The sequence below is a fragment of the Mya arenaria genome, chromosome 7 (genome assembly GCF_026914265.1).
Source record: "Mya arenaria isolate MELC-2E11 chromosome 7, ASM2691426v1".
Taxonomy (NCBI): domain Eukaryota; kingdom Metazoa; phylum Mollusca; class Bivalvia; order Myida; family Myidae; genus Mya; species Mya arenaria.
Window position 1 is genome coordinate 59946533 of NC_069128.1, and position 22807 is coordinate 59969339.

The 22807-nt window shown below is 36.3% G+C and overlaps 4 protein-coding genes across 5 annotated transcripts in view; 2 read left to right on the plus strand and 2 right to left on the minus strand.

Annotated features, from left to right (window-relative positions):
* Positions 1 to 340: 340 nt before the first annotated feature.
* Positions 341 to 5088, plus strand: LOC128240827 (uncharacterized). Its single transcript, XM_052957739.1, has 6 exons — positions 341 to 532; positions 1357 to 1491; positions 1964 to 2083; positions 3073 to 3171; positions 3551 to 3686; positions 4787 to 5088. The coding sequence occupies exons 1-6, from the start codon at positions 473 to 475 to the stop codon at positions 4894 to 4896; spliced, it is 660 nt and encodes a 219-aa protein (XP_052813699.1). The 5' UTR covers positions 341 to 472; the 3' UTR covers positions 4897 to 5088.
* A 1111-nt stretch (positions 5089 to 6199) lies between these two features.
* On the minus strand, positions 6200 to 14350 carry LOC128240825 (myb/SANT-like DNA-binding domain-containing protein 3). The gene is made up of 4 exons (XM_052957737.1): positions 13878 to 14350; positions 9230 to 9358; positions 7612 to 7718; positions 6200 to 6657 (listed from the first exon to the last, which is right to left on the minus strand). The coding sequence occupies exons 1-4, from the start codon at positions 14143 to 14145 to the stop codon at positions 6481 to 6483; spliced, it is 681 nt and encodes a 226-aa protein (XP_052813697.1). The 5' UTR covers positions 14146 to 14350; the 3' UTR covers positions 6200 to 6480.
* A 3563-nt stretch (positions 14351 to 17913) lies between these two features.
* Positions 17914 to 21900, minus strand: LOC128240826 (uncharacterized). Its single transcript, XM_052957738.1, has 4 exons — positions 21760 to 21900; positions 20514 to 20662; positions 19923 to 20017; positions 17914 to 18997 (listed from the first exon to the last, which is right to left on the minus strand). Exons 1-4 carry the CDS (start codon positions 21884 to 21886, stop codon positions 18700 to 18702), a joined length of 669 nt encoding a protein of 222 aa, XP_052813698.1. The 5' UTR covers positions 21887 to 21900; the 3' UTR covers positions 17914 to 18699.
* Positions 21901 to 22134: 234 nt separating this feature from the next.
* Positions 22135 to 22807, plus strand: part of LOC128240824 (dynein axonemal heavy chain 7-like) — a 95235-nt gene continuing 94562 nt past the window's right edge. For both annotated transcript variants that reach the window (XM_052957734.1, XM_052957735.1), the window contains exon 1: positions 22135 to 22299. In XM_052957734.1, the coding sequence (XP_052813694.1) occupies positions 22285 to 22299 (15 nt within the window). In that variant the 5' untranslated portion in view covers positions 22135 to 22284. The remainder of the gene's footprint in view (positions 22300 to 22807) is intronic.

Here is a 22807-nt window from a genome sequence, read left to right on the forward strand (position 1 = left end):
ATACCATAAAAATCAAATTACGTAAATAAATCTAGTTTAAAGTAAAAACATGCGGATCTGTTTCATACGTAAACAAATCAACCATGCGTTTATAGGATTAAGTTGAACAAAAGTGCAGATTCATTCATCATAAAAGGATGGGTAGAGGCAACCAATCACAAAATCGAACGCAGTAAATCAGATACATAAACTCTTGAACTTCACATGTTTACAAAAAATATACCATTTTAATATTGCTTCAAGTCTATTGGTTGAAAACTAACCAACCAGTTTTGAAATCCGGGTCCTAAGTTGTATATAAGGCAACCTTTTCTTAACGTCCATAAAGATTAAAGCAGACCTGACCAAGAAGCCAAGAAACCTAGCAGGACTACAGCCATTCAAGTCAATTTAGATAAATAGAATCTAGTGAAACAAAGAGACTTTCAACAGGTCCCTAGGAATAACTCGTTTGGAAACAGCAACCTTCAGAATGAAGCCACAGATTGGAAACCTTAAGGACAGTGAAGGTCAAGTCTGGAACGGGGTCAAGGTCAGTGTTTGTTATATTTTTCATTTAAAGGAAAAAATACGGTGTTTATGAGGAAATGTATTGTATTGCCTTTTTCATTAAACATTCAGCAACAGTATAAACTATGCAAAACTTAAATTGGTCATTAAAATTTATATAAGTTTATATATTTGTAATATTAAATATGTTTATGTTGCAAAAAATGGTGTAACCTTTGTTTATTTCACAACAGTGGATTTCTCTTTATCTCCAACACTCATAGTCTGATAATCTATGAAACCTAATTTTCTTCTGTGCAATTGATTATACTATATTACCACGCTGTTCATTTATACGAAAACAAATTAGTAAACGTTGTCCTTGACAGCTATGTACAAAACAGTTACTTCAACATGGTGAAGTACTATTTCTTACCTATCAATAAAAGTTTTTTGATTTGTCGATAGCAGGTTCTTGAATCGATGCTTTATACCTCATTAGAACAGTATAAGACTTAGAATGGCAAAATAAGCGTCCATCTGCAATATGAATATTGTAAAACATTGCGGACCGTATATTTTGGAAATTGATATGTTGATTTAAGGGTAAGATCTATCGTATTCTATTTCACGAGTGTCATAGAGAAACATATTTTCACAAGTGGCAAAGCCAGTAGTTCTTGAAGTTTTTTCTTAATCTTGAATAATATCTTCTTTATTGTGATCATAGTTCTTATTTGCTGTGAAAATATCAAATTGCTATTCCACTGATAAAATTCAAAACTAAAGAAATAAGTGAGAGAGATTATCTGAATGAGATTGGTTAAACCGAATCCAATACTTATTGTGACTTCCTTTACTCCTCAGGAGACCAAGACTGGAAGTCGGGCACTACTGGTGGTCGGCGCATGCGTGTTCCTGGCTTTGATGACGGCCGCCATCTTGGGTTCCGTTTATCTAGGGTACTCCCTTCACCCTCTGGGCTCGGTCGGAAAACAACAGGTTTAAGTCATTATTTATTTTAGATTATATATATATATATATATCTTATAAAAGAAGTTCTGGGTTGAGGAATCCTAATTTTCTTGCAAAATATGTTCTTATATTCGCATTAATGAAAAGGAAATGTGAAATGTCCTTTATTGTCAATGTCCGCACCAAATTATCATAATCAAAAATTCTACTAAATGCACCAACAAACGGCGAATAAGTAGGAGTCCATTTCGACGATTTACAAAAAAACCCAGAGCGGGCTCAGATAGAAATGCACGCATAACGTTATTTCATTAGCTGAGATTCCGACCCCCCCCCCTCTCCCTCCCCCATTCGGCTTGATCTAAAAATTACCTAAAAAGTGTTTATGATTACGATTATTTCCCACGATACTCAAAGGAGCATAGCGTGTAATCGTAGATGTACCTTACGTACGACGTTTCTCGTGTTGGTAATTTAATGGTATTACATGCTATTGCAGACGTACACGGCGGATTTCTATCAGGACGGTCACCACGTTGTCAAGGAGACGTTGGTCATCACGGAACGTGAAAGCATGTACGCCGCCACCAACGGCACCGTTGTCAAGGACTATGAGACAGTAAGTTGCATTATGTTAAACTTATTAAGTAATGAACCAGTCAATTGTACCCCCCCCCCTCCAGGTCCGGGGGGTATACCGGGGATAGCTGGGGAAATGGGCCGTGTTTTAACCTTCCAGGTGGCCCCGCAGTGCCGGGTAAATGCGGTGGTTTTGTATTAACACCAAATACAGCGGGAAATGGGCCTTACCTAGTGTCACTGGGGTGCGGGAGCATTTGGCGGGGGTTTCACCAGCAGCGCGTCCCATCAGGCCGGGGATTTTGCCCGGGCTTGGCTGGACCGAAAGTCAATGTCCCCGGACCTGGGGTGCCGTGGTTACAATTAACTGGTGCATAACAGGTGTGCAGAAGCATGTTGATCAACTTAAGCATATATAATATGTGGATATGCTGCGTAGTTATCAAGAACGCCTCACTCTTAAATTCAATTTACTTCATGCCGGGTTATACATTTACACTCTTTCTTTATGCAAGGGTTTATACGCAATAAATACCCACAACCTGAGTTATGTAAAATTATATACGAGCACTTGGTGCGAGTTTATTCTGTTAATCACAGTGCTATGTTTGTATCATGTAGTCAATGACAACGGTAGGTAACTAGTGTGCGGTATATATGTATATATGATAAACGTTGTTATTTATGCGCATGCTAGTTATTGAACAGTCAAGCTCCACCTACTCGTTACCGTGCTGATATTTTGTTTATGTTTAACGAAAACAAAGAACACAATCCCAAACACAGCTCCTATTGTTTGTTTGTTTGTTTTCTTATTTGTGAACATATAACAATACGCAGGCTTATATATATATATATATATATATATATATATATATATATATATATATATATATATATATATATATATATATATATATATATATATATATATATATATAATGCCGCCAAATTGCTGGTAAAATTGTTGCTTCCATAATACAAAGTTACCAAACTACTACGATTATAATCATTTACTTCCCATCCAAGGGTTTTGCGGTGTACAAGATGGACCACCTCCCAGGATGCTACCTGACAACGTTCAACATGAGTGAAAAAGATAACTACAGCAGCAACAGCCAAAACCAGGTTAGTGCTGAAACTGAGACGTGTAAAATGCGGAAAACTAGCCTAACGGAAAGCCAGGTTACCGACAATCACATTTTTTAAAATATTGTTAAAAGTTACAAGCTTACACTTGTTTGGAAAAATAGTAAAGTGTGTTTACTGGTTTTCATCAACGTATTAAGGAACAAATGACCATTAGCACGATTTTCAAAACACATTGTTATCTTTTCGGCATGCAATTCAGTATAGCGTAACCTTAGTGGTCTACAGATGACTTATTTTGTAATGGAGTCGCAGTGCTTTACATAAACTCAATGTCACCATGGAAGGATAGTATAGTTTTGCAGATTTTTTAAATCAAAACAAGTATTTATCATACAATTTATCTTTATATTGATAGGTGTCTATTGAGGTAAAACAGACCCTCAAGCAGCGCTACTCAGTGACGGACATCACCGTTAATAGAGCGGTGTTGGGGCCGCAGGCGGCCTCCATGTGCGCTGGAAGAGATCTTTACATGCTCCGACAACAAACAGGTAGGTGCCGTTAACCGTGAAATAAAGAGAACACAGATGTTTTATAAGGTAGCTGATTTTCAAATAAGATTTCCGTTTTATATTGCCATTTTACCGTGATGCTGAAGTGACCCCATACAATTTGGGTATAATTAGAAAGCATATATGCTTCCTGACTTCTAATAAATGTTTATTAAATGACTGGTTACAGATAATGCTATGACAGTTTGTATTTTTGTTATTTATTTCAACTGAATTTGAAAAGTGAATTGACCGAATGTTCAGTAATTCAAGGTAAAACAACATTCTTCCTCAGCATGCTAACAGTTTCATATGATACCAAAATTAACACGGGTCATCTGGGATCATCATTTTACATCATTGTACCTCGGACACCTTATTTGTTTTTTCCGTACACAAGTGTTCATCGTTCGCAACGACATGTTTCCCCATTACACTTCATACATACTGTCGAACCCCGTTCGCTCGAACTCCCAGGGACCAGCAAAAATACCTCGAGCCTTGGACAATTCGAGCAAAGCGACATTGTTTACCTTCAGAATAAAGAAATCGGTCTTTAATATCTAGTTCGAGCCAAGCGAGTTTGAGCCAATGGGGTTCGGCTGTACCGTAGGTACTTTAGCTGACAAAATCCCGATTATATGAATATGCATGAGACAGGGGAGACAACTCTTCTTCCAACGTGACAATTGAATACTCTTCAATAACCCTGTACTGTTAGTTGTCTCAGCGGAAATTAGTATGAATGTATGTGCATATGTGAGAGTCAGATTTCCAGAGAGGTTTCCTTGTGGAACCAATGAAATTGACTAATTCATTATTCATGATTATGAGATTGTCCTAGCCAAATTGCCCACGGAGCAACGAAGCATAGCGTAGTAGTGTATAGGGTGTATTCGACGATGATAATTGCTGTTAAGTGTCACAAAATTGCGATAAAGAGTCAGCATATGGCGACCTGCACTATGTTTATTGACATTTACATTTCGTTTACCCAAATGACTGCTGAAACATAATTTTTGGTTCCAAACCAACTAGTGAGCTTAGCTTAATCTCTCTCAGTTTGCCTTTGAACGAAATCAGTATCGTTTTGTTTTTAGATTCCACGAATGACGTTGCACTGGTGAAGAGAGCGGCGGCGGCGGACCATGTCATCATCATTTGTTGCCGCTGCGGAGACTGCGTCGTAATAATAGTACGAGAACAGTGACCGTAAAGTGTGTTCGTGGATTTGAGTGAAAAACAAGAATGCTAACTGTAATTGAAACTTTTGACTACTATATAACTTCATGTTTTGTTTATATATTTGTATTTGTATTTGTTCTTTCTGCAAGCAATGTATTGATGTTTGATTCATTGAATTCTTGTTCTTGAATAAATGAATAGAACGACTTTAAAATTACGATCTTGTTTCGTTGAGGTTTCATTGACCTAGTAATAGTCCTTCAATATGAAATCTCGAATAGTACTATTTCACAATGTTTAGCTAACTAGAAACATTATGATATTTAAAGGGACTCGACCATGTTTTGGCACAAACAAATAATGTTCCCGGTAATGCAACTGGAAACACTTATATTATAATTGTGTTACTCGTTGGTAACGAAATAGCAGAATTATACATACATGTATAGGGAGCGAAACCTCGCACTGGTACAGTAAAGAAAAAATAACTGATTCAATAACCACCCGCCCACAAAAACTCGTCATAAGCTGATGGATATTTACACCTTTCTTGGAAACATTGGAAGCACCACGTGATAATGTTAATCAAACAATCGAGCTACACCCTTTTGTTAAATTGCTTTCATTACGCATTTCAAAATTGTGGACTTTAAAGACAATGTTTGAGCATATTTCAACATTTATTGAAGAGTATCAGCCGTCAGTATCTTAGTTTCAACACCCCTGGACACCCCTGATAACTTGCAACACTTTATCTAGCAATAAAAAATATATTAAAAGTACATGCTACAAACAATGAACGAGTCCCTTTAAAGAGCGCGGTAAAGGAGATATATGTCCTGTGACAGTCCCATTCTTCGCTAAGGCCATAATCACAGCGACCAACAATTATAACTTTAATACACGACTTTGTAACTAGAAATATAGTCATATTTAAGGTATCCATGACAATCTTTTTGCTATTTTGGAACATATTCGCGGAAAGGTAATTATAAATGTTAGAATATTAGGGTAAAAACACCAAACAAGTGTAAAATAATGCGTTGTTTGGAAAATAAGGGTTTAAGTTTCTTTTCTATGACACCATAAAAAAACTATTTCCATTATTCACAACGGTCAATATTTAGTTAAGGCTTAAATAAAGAGATCCAGCCACAATACTTCTTTTTGTTTCCAAATAAGTAGATGCGTGCATGTAGCGTAACTTTAAAATGACCCCTTCAAAGAAACCGTGGAATAAAGTGAAATATTACTCTAAAAACGTTAAGTGCATTCAACGTGATTATTTTCATCAAAATTGGACTTGTAAAGTTTGCCTCAACAAGGTGTAATACCACGATCAATATGTATTGTCGTTCTATTTATATACATTCATAAGAAACAATTAAATGATTAACACAAGAAAGGTTGCACCCGTATTCCTTCACACATGCTTAACATAAAGCTCTGCATCCAACACAGTTGAATGCCGGTTTACACTTCCATAATAAACAACAGTAGAACTATGCCGTAAATCCTCCCAGGAATGCGCGATACTAGTTGATAGCTGCATATGCAAAAATTAAATCCTGTCTTTAATTTCAAAAACACTTTCAAACATCACAAAGCATCATGTTGCATCCATTGTCCGCAATACTCCGCCATATTTGTGAACTTCCGCTTCTAGGACGGCCTTCTTCAGTGCCAATACTTCCATCTTGAGTTCATGCTCCTCCCTCGCGTGCCGGAGCTGGGCGGCCATCAGGTCCATCCGGGCACTGTGCTCACGTATCTGGTGTTCCATTTCCTACAGGTGAAAGAAATAGTGTTTTCTTATTAAGCATAATGTATAAACGACATCACAAATGTCTGAGACAACTTTTGGAAGACTGAAACATGTAGATAACATGGATATGTCATAGGATATGTCTTCGCAAATACAGAAGAAGGTTGACAATTGTTGTAAAACTTTAATGTCATATCATTCTAAGTATCATTCTGGGTGCTTGACGTTGTTTACGGATAGCTCGTTGCCGGACGTTGTCCATGAGCAACAGATCAAGGGTCGCGGTGTGACGATTCACACTTCATGGTGTTCAACATTTGACACGTGACAACGGATTAGCTACGACCTGTTTAAAGGCCAAGTTTAAGGAATGTTTGGCATAATAATCCCCTGCTGTGCATCTCCTGCTAATTGCACTGGTGTCACAGTAGGGGCCAATTTCCTGTATATTGGTGTATTGGCTAAGGGCCATTTGGGTTCCAATCCAAAACTGTTCAGCAGGATACTCAGATTGGAGATCTGATAAGAGGGGTCAAGGCAAGTAGATTAAAATCAATGCACAGAGGTTGTGTACTATACCCCGATTGGGGGATGGGGGTGGGTGGGTCACTTATTGAAGGCGTTAACTAGGCCTTTAAGGACATATGTGTATGACACTGTAGCTACGTTTTAGCGTTAATATATTCAAGTCCAAAAAAGCAAGACAGTGTTACCACCCACACACGCGTCTGAGTTGCACAATTACGATTTGCATAAAAATCGGCTCCATAATGAGCAATCGCCAATCTGATATGTAGTTTAAGCAAAAATATCAAGGAAATGTTGTGAGATTATCAAATTTATCACATGGAACAAGGTTATAGTTACGCTGTATTGCGATACTTATTGTTGATGACAAGATAAAAAAATCATGCAGTGCGGAACATAAAACTATGTAGATGCATTGCAACATGCACAAGAACACGCTATACTCACAATGTTATAGCCAAACGACGTGGAGCCACCATCTTCTGCTGGACCGGAAGAGGAATGCCGACAATGGTGGAGCCGCTCAGCGACAGTCGGAATATGTTCATCGGTGTCTGTAAGAAGTGAACACAGATTATTCATTTCAGTTGTTAATACATGAACCTGTTTTTGATCACTTAGTATTAAAACTAGTCTGCGTGGGTCGATTCTCATTCGGAACTCCTCGGCAATTTTTATCGAAAACAACCTCGGATGTATTTGGACGGTTTACACACCTCGGCCATTTTTATCGAAAACAACTCGGATGTATTAGGACGGTTTACATACTCAGAAATAGGAATAGAAATAGTCCGCTGCAAGCAGATGACGTAGTGATTTAATTTAGCCGTTAAATTTTATGACTTTAACTCTTGGGAATCTTAATTATATTCGCAATAATAAACTTCACTGCTTAATCAATTTAAACTTATTTGAATAAATACAAGCCGAAACACTTCATTAAATTATTGATATAATTAAAAACATTACGAAATACTTCAACTGATGTACAGGCATACATTCGATGAAAATGGCCGAGGAATTCGGAATGGATATATTCATTCGAAACTCCTCGGCCATTTTATCGAAAACAACCTCGGATGTATTTGGACGGTTTACATACTCAAAAAGTGGTACGTTTAAGTCCGCTGCAAATAGATCGCGTAGTAATCGTAATTAGCAGTTAAACTTTATGACTTAACTCTTGGGAATCTCAATTATGTTTGCAATAAAACACTTCACTGGCAATCAATTTAAACTGAGATCAATAAATACAACTCTTAAACACTACATTTAATTAATGATATTACTCAAAAATTTACGAGCTACTTCAACTGACGTACCGGCATACATCCGAGCTTGTTTTTGAAAAAAATGGCCGAGGAGTTCCAAATGGGATATATTCTTTGAAGGAAAATAGTCAAAACGGCAAATAACCACCGGGTTACAGTTGCTTTTGTTTCATCCCATCAAAACCCGTTGACTCGAACACGCCGGGATTCGTGCGGACGAAATTCGAGCCAGGCAGAAGTTATTTCTTTCTCGAAATGCGACCAAACGTTTTGAAAAAGAAGTGCATTTTACAATATGTATTAAATTGTGATGGCAAATATTACTTTTAGGACATACGTTTCATTTTTAAGTTGTATCTTTAACACTAACTGGAAATTGTAAATAATTGGATGTATACATGTATACAGTTTTTTTTGTAATTCTTTCATAATGGCGATTGTGCATAAATATATCGCTGTATGTGTTTGAAGTTTGTTTATATCTATAGATTACCTAATTCCATATACTTTAATTTAAATTTTAAATTATTTATTTTACAACTACCGTAATTTATTATATTCATCACTCTGGTTAACACGATTTATATTCGTGTACTGCGAGAGGGCTAAGTCCCGTGTTGTGGGGTAAACCGGAGTACCAGGAGGAAACCATCGCATCCGGTTTGGTGACTTACATGCGCCCAGGCCGGGAATCGAACCAGGATCGCCTAGATGAGAAGCAAGTGCGCTAAGCTGGACTTGAATAAACTATAAACTCACATCAGTACGTCAATTGGATTATTATGGTATCTTACCTTCCATACGATTCTCCGAGCCATCGAAGCCTCCAGCCCCCATTTCATTCTGCTTGACTATTAGTGAAGCTAAACTGGATTTGTCGTCAGTTTCGTCGACGAAAATGGGATCATTTTCTCTTCCTTTATCTGAACAATACAAATCTACGTCAAATACATTTCAGGAATTGTTTCTACTATATCGCATGGACACATTGTATTATAAAAATATATTTGTGAAGAAACACACAATAAGTAATCGCTACTGCACCCACTAGTTATTCTAAAATGCCGTCCAGGCTTTTTTTTAATTTTTACAAGTTTTACAAGTTTTTATTGGCAAATCGGCATCTTGCCTTTGGCCATTTACACATTGCATAAATATCGATATGGCCAAGACACAAACGTACATGAACAAATATTACAAATATAATATAAAATGCATATGAAAATGTATATATATTGACAGTTGAAATAATCAATATACTAAGTAATTAACGAGTTATACAAACTATATCATGATTAATTATTGTCATTTCTGTCATTTTCATAATAACTATAATTATAATCAATATTTTTGACATTACTATTATTATTATTTAAGTAAATGATGGTTATTAAAAAAAAGCCTGGACGGCATTTTAGAATGACTACTGCACCCACTACCCGATAAATTGCAATTATCATGACACGAGCGCGAAGCCCGAGTTATATATTGTTCAATCCCAAGGGTAGAGGGTACCCCAAGGGTAGAGGGTATCCCAAGGGTAGAGGGTACCCCAAGGGTAGAGGGTATCCCAAGGGTAGAGGGTATCCCAAGGGTAGAGGGTATCCCAAGGGTAGAGGGTACCCCAAGGGTAGAGGGTATCCCAAGGGTAGAGGGTACCCCAAGGGTAGAGGGTACCCCAAGGGTAGAGGGTATCCCAAGGGTAGAGGGTACCCCAAGGGTAGAGGGTACCCCAAGGGTAGAGGGTACCCCAAGGGTAGAGGGTATCCCAAGGGTAGAGGGTACCCCAAGGGTAGAGGGTATCCCAAGGGTAGAGGGTACCCCAAGGGTAGAGGGTATCCCAAGGGTAGAGGGTATCCCAAGGGTAGAGGGTATCCCAAGGGTAGAGGGTACCCCAAGGGTAGAGGGTATCCCAAGGGTAGAGGGTACCCCAAGGGTAGAGGGTACCCCAAGGGTAGAGGGTATCCCAAGGGTAGAGGGTATCCCAAGGGTAGAGGGTACCCCAAGGGTAGAGGGTACCCCAAGGGTAGAGGGTATCCCAAGGGTAGAGGGTACCCCAAGGGTAGAGGGTATCCCAAGGGTAGAGGGTACCCCAAGGGTAGAGGGTACCCCAAGGGTAGAGGGTACAGTACACGGTACAAAACTATCACAGAGTGACAAGGATTTTAGAAATAAAATTACATCTAGATTATAAATATGATGTACGCATGATCGAAGTCATTTGGCCGATTGATCAGAAATTGGTTCAAGTTAAAATCGTTGTAAACGTCATCGTTGTTAATTTTCAGATCTTTATTGCTCCGGAAGTTTCATATAGACACACTTGCGATTTGTAGTATTTCTAACAGAATTTGAGACATCTTAGTCATTTGTATAAGTTATATTTGAATAAATAAGCACAACATCAATTAGTTAACCTTATAAAAAGTTACCAACGATGCTTTAATGTTAACAACGTTGTTAACTCTAACATAGTTCTAAACAATCGTCCCTTTGATGATCATTTCAAATCACAAATCAATTGTGAAGCTAAACTCAGAATCAGGTACACATTAACTAAAATGTACAATTCTTTATGATTTATTTGTTACATTAACTTTTAATTATTTTTTTGCGTACAAAGGGAAAATGCACTTTACTCAATGCACGTTACACAATGGCAATGCACGTTTCTCAATGCACGTTACTCAATGCACGTTACTCAATGTCAATGCACGTTACTTAATGCACGTTACTCAATGTCAATGCACGTTACTAAATGCACGTAAATCAATGCGCGTTACTCAATGCACGTAACCAATGCACGTCAATCAATGCACGTTACTTAATGCACGTTACTCAATGTCAATGCACGTTACTAAATGCACGTAAATCAATGCACGTTACTAAATGCACGTAAATCAATGCGCGTTACTCAATGCACGTAAATCAATGCACGTTAATTAATGCACGTAAATCAATGCACGTTACTAAACGCACGTAAATCAATGCACGTTACTAAATGCACGTTACTTAATGCATGTAAACCAATGCACGTTACTTAATGCACGTAAATCAATGCACGTTACTTAATGCACGTATATCAATGCGCGTTACTCAATGCACGTAAATCAATGCGCGTTACTCAATGCACGTAAATCAATGCAAGTTACTAAATGCACGTAGATCAATGCACGTTACTTAATGCACGTAAATCAATGCACGTTACTAAATGCACGTAAATCAATGCACGTTACTCAATGTCAATGCACGTTACTAAATGCACGTAAATCAATGCAAGTTACTAAATGCACGTAAATCAATGCACATTACTCAACACACGTAAATCAATGCACGTTACTCAATGCACGTAAATCAATGCACGTTACTCAATGCCAATGCACGTAACTCAATGCACGTTACTCAATGCACGTTACACAAAGCACGTAAATCAATGCACGTTACTCAATGCCAATGTACGTAACTCAATGCACGTTACTCAATGCACGTTACTCAACTCACGTTACTAAACGCACGTTACTCAATGTCAATGCACGTTACTCAACTCGCGTTACTAAGGGCACGTTACTCAATGTCAATGCACGTTACTCAACTCGCTTTACTAAAGGCACGTTACTCAATGTCAATGCACGTTACTCAATGTCAATGTATGTTACTCAATGCACGTTACTCAATGTCAATGCACGTTACTCAATGTCAATGTACGTTACTCAATGTCAATGCACGTTACTCAATGTCAATGTACGTTACTCAATGTCAATGCACGTGACTCAATGCCCGTTACTCTATGCACGTTACTAAAGGCACGTAACTCAATGTCAATGCACGTAACTCAATGCCCGTTACTCAATGCACGTTACTCAATGTCAATGCACGTTACTCAACTCACGTTACTAAAGGCACGTTACTCAATGTCAATGCACGTTACTCAATGTCAATGCACGTTACTCAATGTCAATGCACGTAACTCAATGCCCGTTACTCAATGCCCGTTACTCAATGCACGTTACTCAATGCACGTTACTAAAGGCACGTTACTCAATGTCAATGCACGTTACTCAACTCACGTTACTAAAGGCATGTTACTCAATGTCAATGCACGTTACTCAATGTCAATGTATGTTACTCAATGCACATTACTCAATGTCAATGCACGTTACTAAATGTCAATGTACGTTACTCAATGTCAATATACGTTTTTCAATGTACGTTACTCAATGTAAATGTACGTTACTCAATGCCAATGCACGTTACACAACTCACGTTACTAAAGGCACGTTACTCAATGTCAATGCACGTTACTCAATGTCAATGTATGTTACTCAATGCACGTTACTCAATGTCAATGCACGTCACTCAATGTCAATGTACGTTACTCAATGTCAATGTAAGTTACTCAATGTCAATGCACGTTACTCAATGTCAATGCACGTTACTCAATGTCAATGCACGTAACTCAATGCCCGTTACTCAATGCACGTTACTAAAGGCACGTAACTCAATGTCAATGCACGTAACTCAATGCCCGTTACTCAATGCACGTTACTCAATGTCAATGCACGTTACTCAACTCACGTTACTAAAGGCACGTTACTCAATGTCAATGCACGTTACTCAATGTCAATGTACGTTACTCAATGTCAATGCACGTAACTCAATGCCCGTTACTGAATGCACGTTACTAAAGGCACGTTACTCAATGTCAATGCACGTTACTCAATGCACGTTACTAAAGGCACGTTACTCAATGTCAATGCACGTTACTCAATGTCAATGTACGTTACTCAATGTCAATATACGTTTTTCAATGCACGTTACTCAATGTCAATGCACGTTACTCAATGTCAATGCACGTTACTCAATGTCAATGTACGTTACTCAATGTCAATGTACGTTACTCAATGTCAATGCACGTTATTCAATGTCAATGTACGTTACTCAATGTCAATATACGTTTTTCAATGTACGTTACTCAATGTAAATGCACGTTACTCAATGTCAATGTACGTTACTCAATGTCAATGCACGTTACTCAATGTCAATGTACGTTACTCAATGTCAATGCACGTTATTCAATGTCAATGTACGTTATTCAATGCACGTTACCGAATGTCAATGCACGTTACTCAATGTCAATGTACGTTACTCAATGTCAATGCACGTTACCTATTGCACGTTACTCAATGTCAATGCACGTTACTCTATGTCAATGCACGTTACTCAATGTCAATACACGTTAGTGACGTTACTCTATGCACGTTACTCAATATCAATGCACGTTACTCAATGTCAATGCACGTTACTCAATGCACGTTATTTTACTTTGCTTTAAAAAATGTTAATGCATACACGAAATCAAAGAAATCATTCTTCCAAAAATGGTACGAACGGTATATTTTTTATTTATTTATAAAGAAAATGTACAGTAATTAGGATACTTACACGCAAGTTCCCGTTCGTGTCGCTCCGTCTCCTCCCGCCTCTTCGATCGTTCCTTTAAATTCTGCCAACATTTCTTCAGCTGTTTCTCGTTCCTTCTATACACGTACGGAAATGCATTGAACTCTTTCGACACATCTAACCACGCACGGTTCTTCTCTTGTATAGATTTAAAGTCAGTTTTCTTGTTTTCAATCACACACACTCGCTTCGTAACCAGCTCTTTAAGTAAACTAATTTCCCTCTCTGTGTAAAATATTCGTTTATTCATCTTGACAGTCGAAACTACAGTGAGAAAACTCCCCGATCAAGTACAGAGCTCTACATGTATATAATTCGAGACCTGAGAGCGAGAAACAGTCTATCTCGTTCATAATGCATCGTCACTTAAAACATTTCCGCGTTTACCCCTCGCTGCACACACAGTACTTGAGATTTTCCCTTCGGAGTGTCTAACTTGAGCGGGATTAGGCCGAGACGAGTTGAATGTAAAGCGTGGAGGTCGATCGATAACATGAGTGGTTTCTCAAGCATCTTAAAGGCTGTGTTCCGATTTTATGTCAAGATATAGCGGCGGTTCAACTTGACTGGATAATTTATAGATGCACTCGTACTCCTAAATTTATAAGATTTACCACAGAATAATAATATTCCAAAAAGCATGAATAAATGTCAAAAACAATGGTTCTTATGAAGGATATTGAGTTTAATTTGAAAGAAATGAGCATAAAGAACAGTATTTCTACCTTATGAGACTATAGTAGACCACAGAAAATCTTTCAGCATTCACCAATCATTTCATATTTTCGCGCTTTTTGCCAATACATTCACGGTTACAATCTTGCTTTAAGTAGTTAATATTTTCCATATTAAAATGCATTATTTAGTAAGTAGTTTAAGGTTTATAAGTTAACATTTAGTGATTGTTATACATGTGTATGTATTGATTTAAATGCAATTTAAGTGTCACTTAAACTGGAAAATCAAAATTCAACTAAATTCGTTAGGTACAATTGAAAAAAGTTACTAAAAGGCTGGATAAGTATTAACTAATGAAACATTATGTAAATATGAGAACAATACAGCCTTTGACCCGAATTTAATCAATTCGATTAAATTGACACATGCAACATCTTATAAGTTCAAGTTAATAAAACTCATCAATTTGCTGCGTGTTTCTTTACGATAGCATTCATTCGGGACTCCTCGGCCATTGTTTTCAAAAACAACCTCGGATTTATCTGGACAGTTTACATACTCAGAAATCGATATGTTAATTTAAGTCCGCGTACGGTACTAATTTAATTTAGCAGTTAAACTTGAAATGACTGAACTCTTGGAAACCTTAATTATGTTTGCAATTACACACTTCACTGGCAATCAATTTAAACTTAGACCATTAAATACAAGATAAACACTACATTTAATAAATTATATATTTCAATATCTTACGAACTATTTCAACTGATGTACCGGCATACATCCTACCTAGGTTGTTTTGTAGCATTCTGACTTAAAATATTAGAAAGTAAATTGCAGAAAGATAAGCTTCAACTCTTTCCTGGACACAGGGACGATTTCTCCAAGAGTATTTACAACATAAATCAAAATAAAGTTTTAGCCAAAAATACAGTAAAACACCACAGTGGATATGTGCCTTTAAAACTTCGGCGATCTTTAAAAGCACTGAACCGTTCAATCAATATATTCACAATGGATCGCAACTCAAGTGTCACTCAAAACCCCATCGTCTGTTAAGTGAGAGAGAAATTCGAATACGATTCAATTTACGATAAGAAAGCAATTACACAAAGCGCGTTTATTGAGTGTAGTGTCTGCCGAGTTCAGCTCGATAGCAATCTTATATTGTTGCAGCTACAAATCAAATTGAGTTTATGCATACATCTCGCAGAAACAATACTGTATTTAAAGTACCTTTTGTAACTTAAAAGCTGCCGTTTATTTGACAAACTCATTTAATGAACGTGCCTCTTACACCGTTTAATATACTCATACAGGTATCAGCATAAAATAACCATGCCCATATCATCGTTAAAGGGACTAGACACCGGATTGTCACAAAACCGGCAATTACAGCATTTCAATAAAATAAGCCTAGACCTATCAATAAAAGCTCATGAGGCCGATAATACTTTATTTTGCGTCATTAAAATAATGCGTTATAGCTGTCTCAGCTGAGTTTACTCGTTTAAAGATAGCGCATACTGGTTTCCGGTTTATATGGTGTATAATACGCATGTGATGGTCCCGTGGTTAGTACAGATACATGCACCGTTTATTATCTAAGAGTCGTGTAACATTTCCATTTTTAGAGTTTATGTGGCATTTCCATTCTTACAGTTTATGTGGAATTTCCATCCTTAAAGTTTATGTGGCATTTCAATTCTTACAGTTTATGTGGCATTTCCATTTATACAGTTTATGTGGCATTTCAATTCTTAGAGTTTATGTGGCATTACCATTCTCAGAATTTATGAAGCATTTCCAATCTTAAAGTTTATGTACCATTTCCGTTCTTAGATTTTAAGTGGCATTTTCTTTCTTACAGTTTATGTAGCATTCCCGCTCTTAGATTGTATGTGTCATTTCCATTATAAGAGTTTATGTGGCATTTCTATTCTTAGAGTTTATGTAACATTTTTATTCTTACAGTTAATGTGGCAATTTCATTCTTACAGTTTATGTAGCATTTCCATTCTTACATTCAGTGTTGCAATTCCATTCTAACAGTTTATATAGCATTTCCATTTTTAGATTTTATGTAGCATTTCCATTCCAACAGTTAATGTAGTATTTCCATTCCGACAATTTATGTAGCATTTCCATTCTTAAAGTTTATGTAGAATTTCCATTCCAACAGTTTATGTAGCATTTCAATTCAAACAGTTTATGTAGTATTTCCATTTTTAGAGTTTATGTAGCATTTCCATTCTTACATTATATAGCATTTCCATTTTTAGATTTTATGTAGCATTTCCATTCTGACAGTTTATGTAGATTTTCCATTCTTACAGTTTATGTGGCATTTCCAATCTTACAGTTTAAGTGGAATTTCCATCCTTAAATTTTATGTGGCATTTCCATTTATACAGTTTATGTGGCATTTCCATTGTCATAGTTTATGTAGTGTTTCAATTCCGACAGTTTATGTAGTATTTCCATTCCGACAGTTTATGTAGAATTTCCATTCCAATAGTTTATGTAGCATTTCCATTCCAATAGTTTATGTAGCATTTCCATTCTTACAGTTTATGTAGTATTTCCATTCCAATAATTTATGTAGTATTTCCATTCCAATAGTTTATGTAGCATTTCCATTATAACAGTTTATGTAGAATTTCCATTCTTAGATTTAATGTAGCATTTCCATTATAACAGTTTATGTAGAATTTCCATTCTTAGATTTAATGTAGCATTTCCATTCTTACAGTTTATGTAGCATTTCCATTCTTACAGTTTATGTAGCATTTACATTCTCACAGTTTATGCTGCATTTTTAACTTTACTGTTTATTAAGCATTTCCATCCTAAGTATTTAGAAATCTATTCTTACAGTTTATGTAACATTTCCATTTTAACAGTTTTAGTAGCATTTACATTCTTAGATTTTATGAGGCATTTCCAATTGTACAGTTCATATGTAGCATTTCCATTTTAACAGTTTAAGTATCATTTACATTCTTGCAGTTTAGGTAACATTTCCATTCTTATAGTTTTTGTTGCATTTCCATTCTTATAGTTTAAGTAGCACTTTTATTCTTACTGTTAATGTAGCATTTCCATTCTTACAGTTTTTGTTGCATTTCTAATTACAATTTTCTTTCAATTGCAGCAATAATTTTATTTCAAAACATACAGTGCAAGAGGTTTTTCACTTACATGCATTTTAAAAAGGTCTTTAGATGCTTTTGACTTTGACTGCCTTTTAAGTTCGGCAATCAGAAATCATTTGGTTCTTGCTTTGTTCCTTATCTGACAAAAATGGATGAAAAAAAAACAAACTAGAAGACAAACACCATTTAACTTACAAATTACTTTTTTTCTTTTTAAGCTACACAATATCAACATGCATATATACATCAGTATGAGAGTGTATGTACAAATGACTATTCTTACTGTACAAGATTGTAAATGACGTCATGTCATACATCAGACCCCAATATCATGAAAATACTTAAGTCAAATCTCAAACTCAAACTAAACTCATTTTACCATATTACATAAAACATTATTGAAACATCTTTTAAACCGCATTCTATCATTGAATATGTTCATTGAAACCTTTGGTCTAGATTGCAATGGAAAAATATTCTACAGCCAAAAATCAGCTTGAGCACAATTCATTGCCTTTCAACAATTACTTTACTATATTTATTTGCTCTAGAATAAGTTTTCTTTGAAATATTGTCAAAATCTTTCAATAACACATTCTTTGAGAAAACACATTTTCAAAAAGTATAATAACATGCAAGATTTTGAAAAGTACTATGCTTTTATGTGGTAGAATGAGTTGAGATTGTGATTGAGATTTGACTAACGGTAAGTATTTTTGTGATGTTGGGGTCAGGTTCATATGATGACGTCAACAATATACATTTACCGAAATAAAAAAGTCTTTATTATCCTTAAAACTATTTTTTCATAAATCAATACTAAAACATGAACTCCAATTAGAACAGATAGATAACTGGCACAAATAGTTAACTAGATCATTTTTAACAATACATTAACTGGAAAATAACTAATTTTCAGCTTTATCTTTCCTTAAACAATTTAGAACACATGTATTGAAACATCTTTTCAATCAAGTCTGAATTAACCCTTCTGCACTCTTAGACCCTGTCAATTCCACTTTTCGGTCCCTATTTTCTGACCCGCCCCTGTCACTGTCCATCCCCACACAACTTTGTCCTCCCCCACCCTCAATCTCTTTTTCCTTCTTGCGTATCCGTCTGTTCTTCTTTTTAAATTGTTCTAAGTTTGCCCTTTCTATGCTGATTTCCGGGTCTTCTGGACATTCCGGGTGTTGGAAAAATGTCCACTGCACGTGTTTCCCTTCTTCTTCAACTTGAGCCCATAGGTTGAGTTTGTCCACACGCCAACTGTAAAACAAACAGAAGGATCAACATGTTTACTCCGAACAGTTTTTGTCCTGATAAGGCTTGAGCTTTAGCTCAAGACTTTTGTAATAAACAAGAAATATTCAACTGAGTCCATGTGGAGTTGAACATCGTACTCATAAGTACCACATTTCAATGAAAATCAGAATCTGAGACTGTGAGATATACCTGCATGGAAAAATGTTGGATTTATAAAAATAATTCATGTAAGAGTATGTAATATTTTGCGTATACATATTAATACTAAAACAAATGTAAAAAACACGGATATGAAAGGGAAAACTCCTATAAACTGGAAAACTCCATGAAGTTCTGGTTTTGACGGTCAATGACCTCATTGGAACATTATTGCATAATAGTTCTATAAATAAGATACTACAGTGGAGGGAATTCAGATTTACAATACTTAAATAATTCAGTGCAGTCTTCTGTCTGCACTGCTCAAGCAGAGAAATAAGCTCAATGGATGTAAAATACCCAGTAACATTGTATGTAAGATGGAATAACATATAACCTATAATATATGCAGCTGAGAGGCTAAGATTTCAATAATATATTTTTAGATATTTAGATTATTTTGCAATTTTCTTTCAACTAATCTTGATCATGTTATCAAATGTACAGTACAGGATGCGTATCTGTACAGTACAGGATGCGTATCACTTATTTGTATATTAATATGTTTATACAGATATAATGATCAGATCACTGGTTTAAAAAAGCATTCAAGTCTGACTGGCTTTAATGTACACTCAAGACAAGAACAGGCCCAATCAGGTGCGACTGTCAACATGGAATAAGACCTGGCTGGGGTTTTACAACAGATATGAGATTGCCCATAAATGAAAATGACCCCCAACCCAATTATGGCTTAAAATTGAAAAGTTAAAAAAAAATGCAAACATACTAAGTCTTGTTGTTGTCTTCAGGGTCTGTTTGTAGTGAACACCAACTCACGAGAGATGCCTTATTGCCCAGCGACCCTTTGATTGGATATGACAACTGTGAAAAGATGTAAAAACATGTTAAATGTACAACTTTTCAAATAGTTATGAATGCCATGCATGTATCAATCCTGTCTGTAATAGTCATTCGGACAACTAAAATTTACTAGAGTACTATACAATCAAAATAATTACCGTAAATACTATAATTACCGTGAATTATGTTGAAACTAATATTTGCAAAAGCAGAAATTAACCCTAATTTACAGGACCAGATTTTGGCAAGAACTCAAATAACCTTTTTCAAGGCTGAATTTAGACTTGTCTCTAAAAAAAAGGAACTCACTTGAGTAATGTTTTATGTCTTTCAAACCAAGTACCATAAACATTATTTGAGGCTGGGGGCAGGGGCTGGGGGCACCCCCCCCCCCCCCCCAAACACACACCAGAAAGTGATGATAAATAAAAAATAAAGATAAAAAAGAATACAATAAAAAAACAAAAACAAGAACAAAACATTGTCAAAAGCAATAAAAACCCTGTATCCACAGTACCTTGATCTGGTTTTGTGATCTGAAGGTGAAAGGGTTGTATAAGAACAACCCTGAGATATCTACATCCTCCCCTAGAATTTTACCAATGTGAGGATAGCCCTTCAGAATGCGAAATGACTCATTTGTATACTCTGATGTTTTAATTTTATCTGAAAATATAAGATACAATGTTTATCAGTGACATGACGAAAATGATGAAGATGTATCGTGATATAAATTCATTTGAAGACATCGCAAATGACTGTAAAGTGTAATCTAATAGGAATTATTTTGTTTTGTTTCATTTCAAACTTATATTCTGCCGTCTATACAATGAATGTTTGATGCAACAGTTACACTTTATACACTGTCTGCTGCATTACACAAGAGATTCCATTAAACAACACATTCATAGCATTCTTTACATCAAACACTAAAAACCGATTTGGATAATTTGTCTGTCGGGAACAAACAATACCAATAATAAAGTAAGTCACTTTGACCATTTTTTTTTAATCTACTGACCCTTATATCAATTAAGGGATCTTTTATTGGCATACAACAAGTCAGTCAAATTTATTGAAAAGCGTGACACCAAAGCGGATGCCATTGCTGGAATGAGAAATCTGTGCCCACCAGGCTTTGCAAGTCACATGAAAAGGTTTTGGTTGGTTACTCCTGCAAACAATTGTTTATGCACCAGTCAATTGTAACCATGCCCCCCCCCCCCCAGGTCCGGGGAATAGCGGGGACTTTGACTTTTGGTCCAACCAACCCCGGCTAAAATCCCCGCCCTGCCGGAATGAACTGATGGTAAAATCCTTGCCAAATGCCACTGCACCCAAGGGACCTTAGGTTATGCCCATTTCCCGCTATATTTTGCACGTAGACAAAACCACTGCATTCACCCGGCACTGCGGGGCCACCTGAAAGGTAAAAACACGGCCCATTTCCCCGGCTATCCCCCGGACCTGGGGGGCCGTGGTTACAATTGACTGGTGCTAATATTGTCAATGTATCATGATTAAATACCACCATTAGGCATTACCACAACATGCTGCACAAACATCATAGTTGCATAGGCTCTTGCAAACAGTAAGTACTAGCTGGTACCAATAACACATCACACTCTAAGGAACCATAATGAGTAGATATATGCATAACAGTTGCATAAGACAACTTATGCTGAAACTGAATGTATTAAGTCTACTCAAAGAATTGCAGAATCATGTGATAAGCGTTAAGTTTAGCAGCTAAGTATACTCACGTCGTCTGTATAGAAGTGATCCAAAATATAACGATACAAAACCTGTTGGTAAAACAATTGACAGTCCAACTAACTGTGTATCAGTGAGAGTAAACCTGTTCACGACCTTGCTCCACCTGCTTGACATGATTCTACTTTCACTTTCAGTTTAACCAGCAGGTGCTCGTAGACTGGTTTAAAATAATAACATTTTAGATTATTGTATTACAAATAAAATTGAGATACGGTTGAAAAGTTTTAATTATTTTTTCTTAAAAGAATAAAATATTAATTGTTCATTTCATTAAATGTTATATATATTTATGATAAAGCGTAAACAATGAACTTCTTGTCAATTTGACATGTTTATGAAAAAAAGGTATTCCCTAGCAACGTTAGAAGCCAAATCCGCCATTTGCATTTGCAATCGAAACGGCCGAATAACAACACATTTTATTTCGGCCTATTCTTCGAGCAAATTGTTGATTCTTTATTTTTAAATGCAAAACTAGTACGTTGGAAAGGTAACGTTGATTCAAGGCAATCATGGCTGAAATTCAGGTAAATTTAAATGTTGCTTAATGAAAAATGAACATATTTATAGATTTTAAAACCCTGTGTTACTGTTAGTGTGTATGACTAGGAGAGTGTGTTTATTGCTTAACCAGGGAGTAAATGTAAGCATGTTCTGCAGTCTTTTAAATCAACATAATTTTCCACTTTAAATTATTTTAATAATTTTAATCATATGTTAGCCTTTTTGACATTGTGATGTAACGAAACATTGGAAAAAACAGCACTGCTTTTTAATGTTTCACACTTCATTTCAATAAAGATTTGTTAACTTGACATTGTTAAGAGTGTGTTAGCATCATTAATCCACAGGCTAACAGGGGGTTTGGGTAGAGTTTCATGCTAGTCACAAATTTTCCTGCAGTTATGTGTTGGTCAGGAGTGATCGAGCCATTTTCTGAGCATGCATACTATTTCATCCGATACTGGTGTTGAAGTATGCATAATTTGCATCTATATCATGTCTTGTAATTCATAACAAATTCCAGCACAGGGT

Bases quoted from the DNA above. Each gene is read 5' to 3' on its own strand.
- LOC128240826 (XM_052957738.1), bottom strand. From the start codon at position 21,886: ATGTCAAGCAGGTGGAGCAAGGTCGTGAACAGGTTTACTCTCACTGAT. The intron at 20,663-21,759 runs GTGAGTATACTT...TTATATTTTCAG, and splicing joins ATCACTTCTATACAGACGAC to ATAAAATTAAAACATCAGAG. The intron at 20,018-20,513 runs GTACTGTGGATA...ATCTTTTCACAG, and splicing joins GATCACAAAACCAGATCAAG to TTGTCATATCCAATCAAAGG.
- LOC128240825 (XM_052957737.1), bottom strand. From the start codon at position 14,145: ATGAATAAACGAATATTTTACACAGAGAGGGAAATTAGTTTACTTAAA. The intron at 7,719-9,229 runs GTAAGATACCAT...CACTTCTTACAG, and splicing joins CTCGGAGAATCGTATGGAAG to ACACCGATGAACATATTCCG. The intron at 6,658-7,611 runs GTGAGTATAGCG...TTTCACCTGTAG, and splicing joins CGTCGTTTGGCTATAACATT to GAAATGGAACACCAGATACG.
- LOC128240827 (XM_052957739.1), top strand. From the start codon at position 473: ATGAAGCCACAGATTGGAAACCTTAAGGACAGTGAAGGTCAAGTCTGG. The intron at 533-1,356 runs GTCAGTGTTTGT...TTTACTCCTCAG, and splicing joins AAGTCTGGAACGGGGTCAAG to GAGACCAAGACTGGAAGTCG. The intron at 3,687-4,786 runs GTAGGTGCCGTT...TTTTGTTTTTAG, and splicing joins CATGCTCCGACAACAAACAG to ATTCCACGAATGACGTTGCA.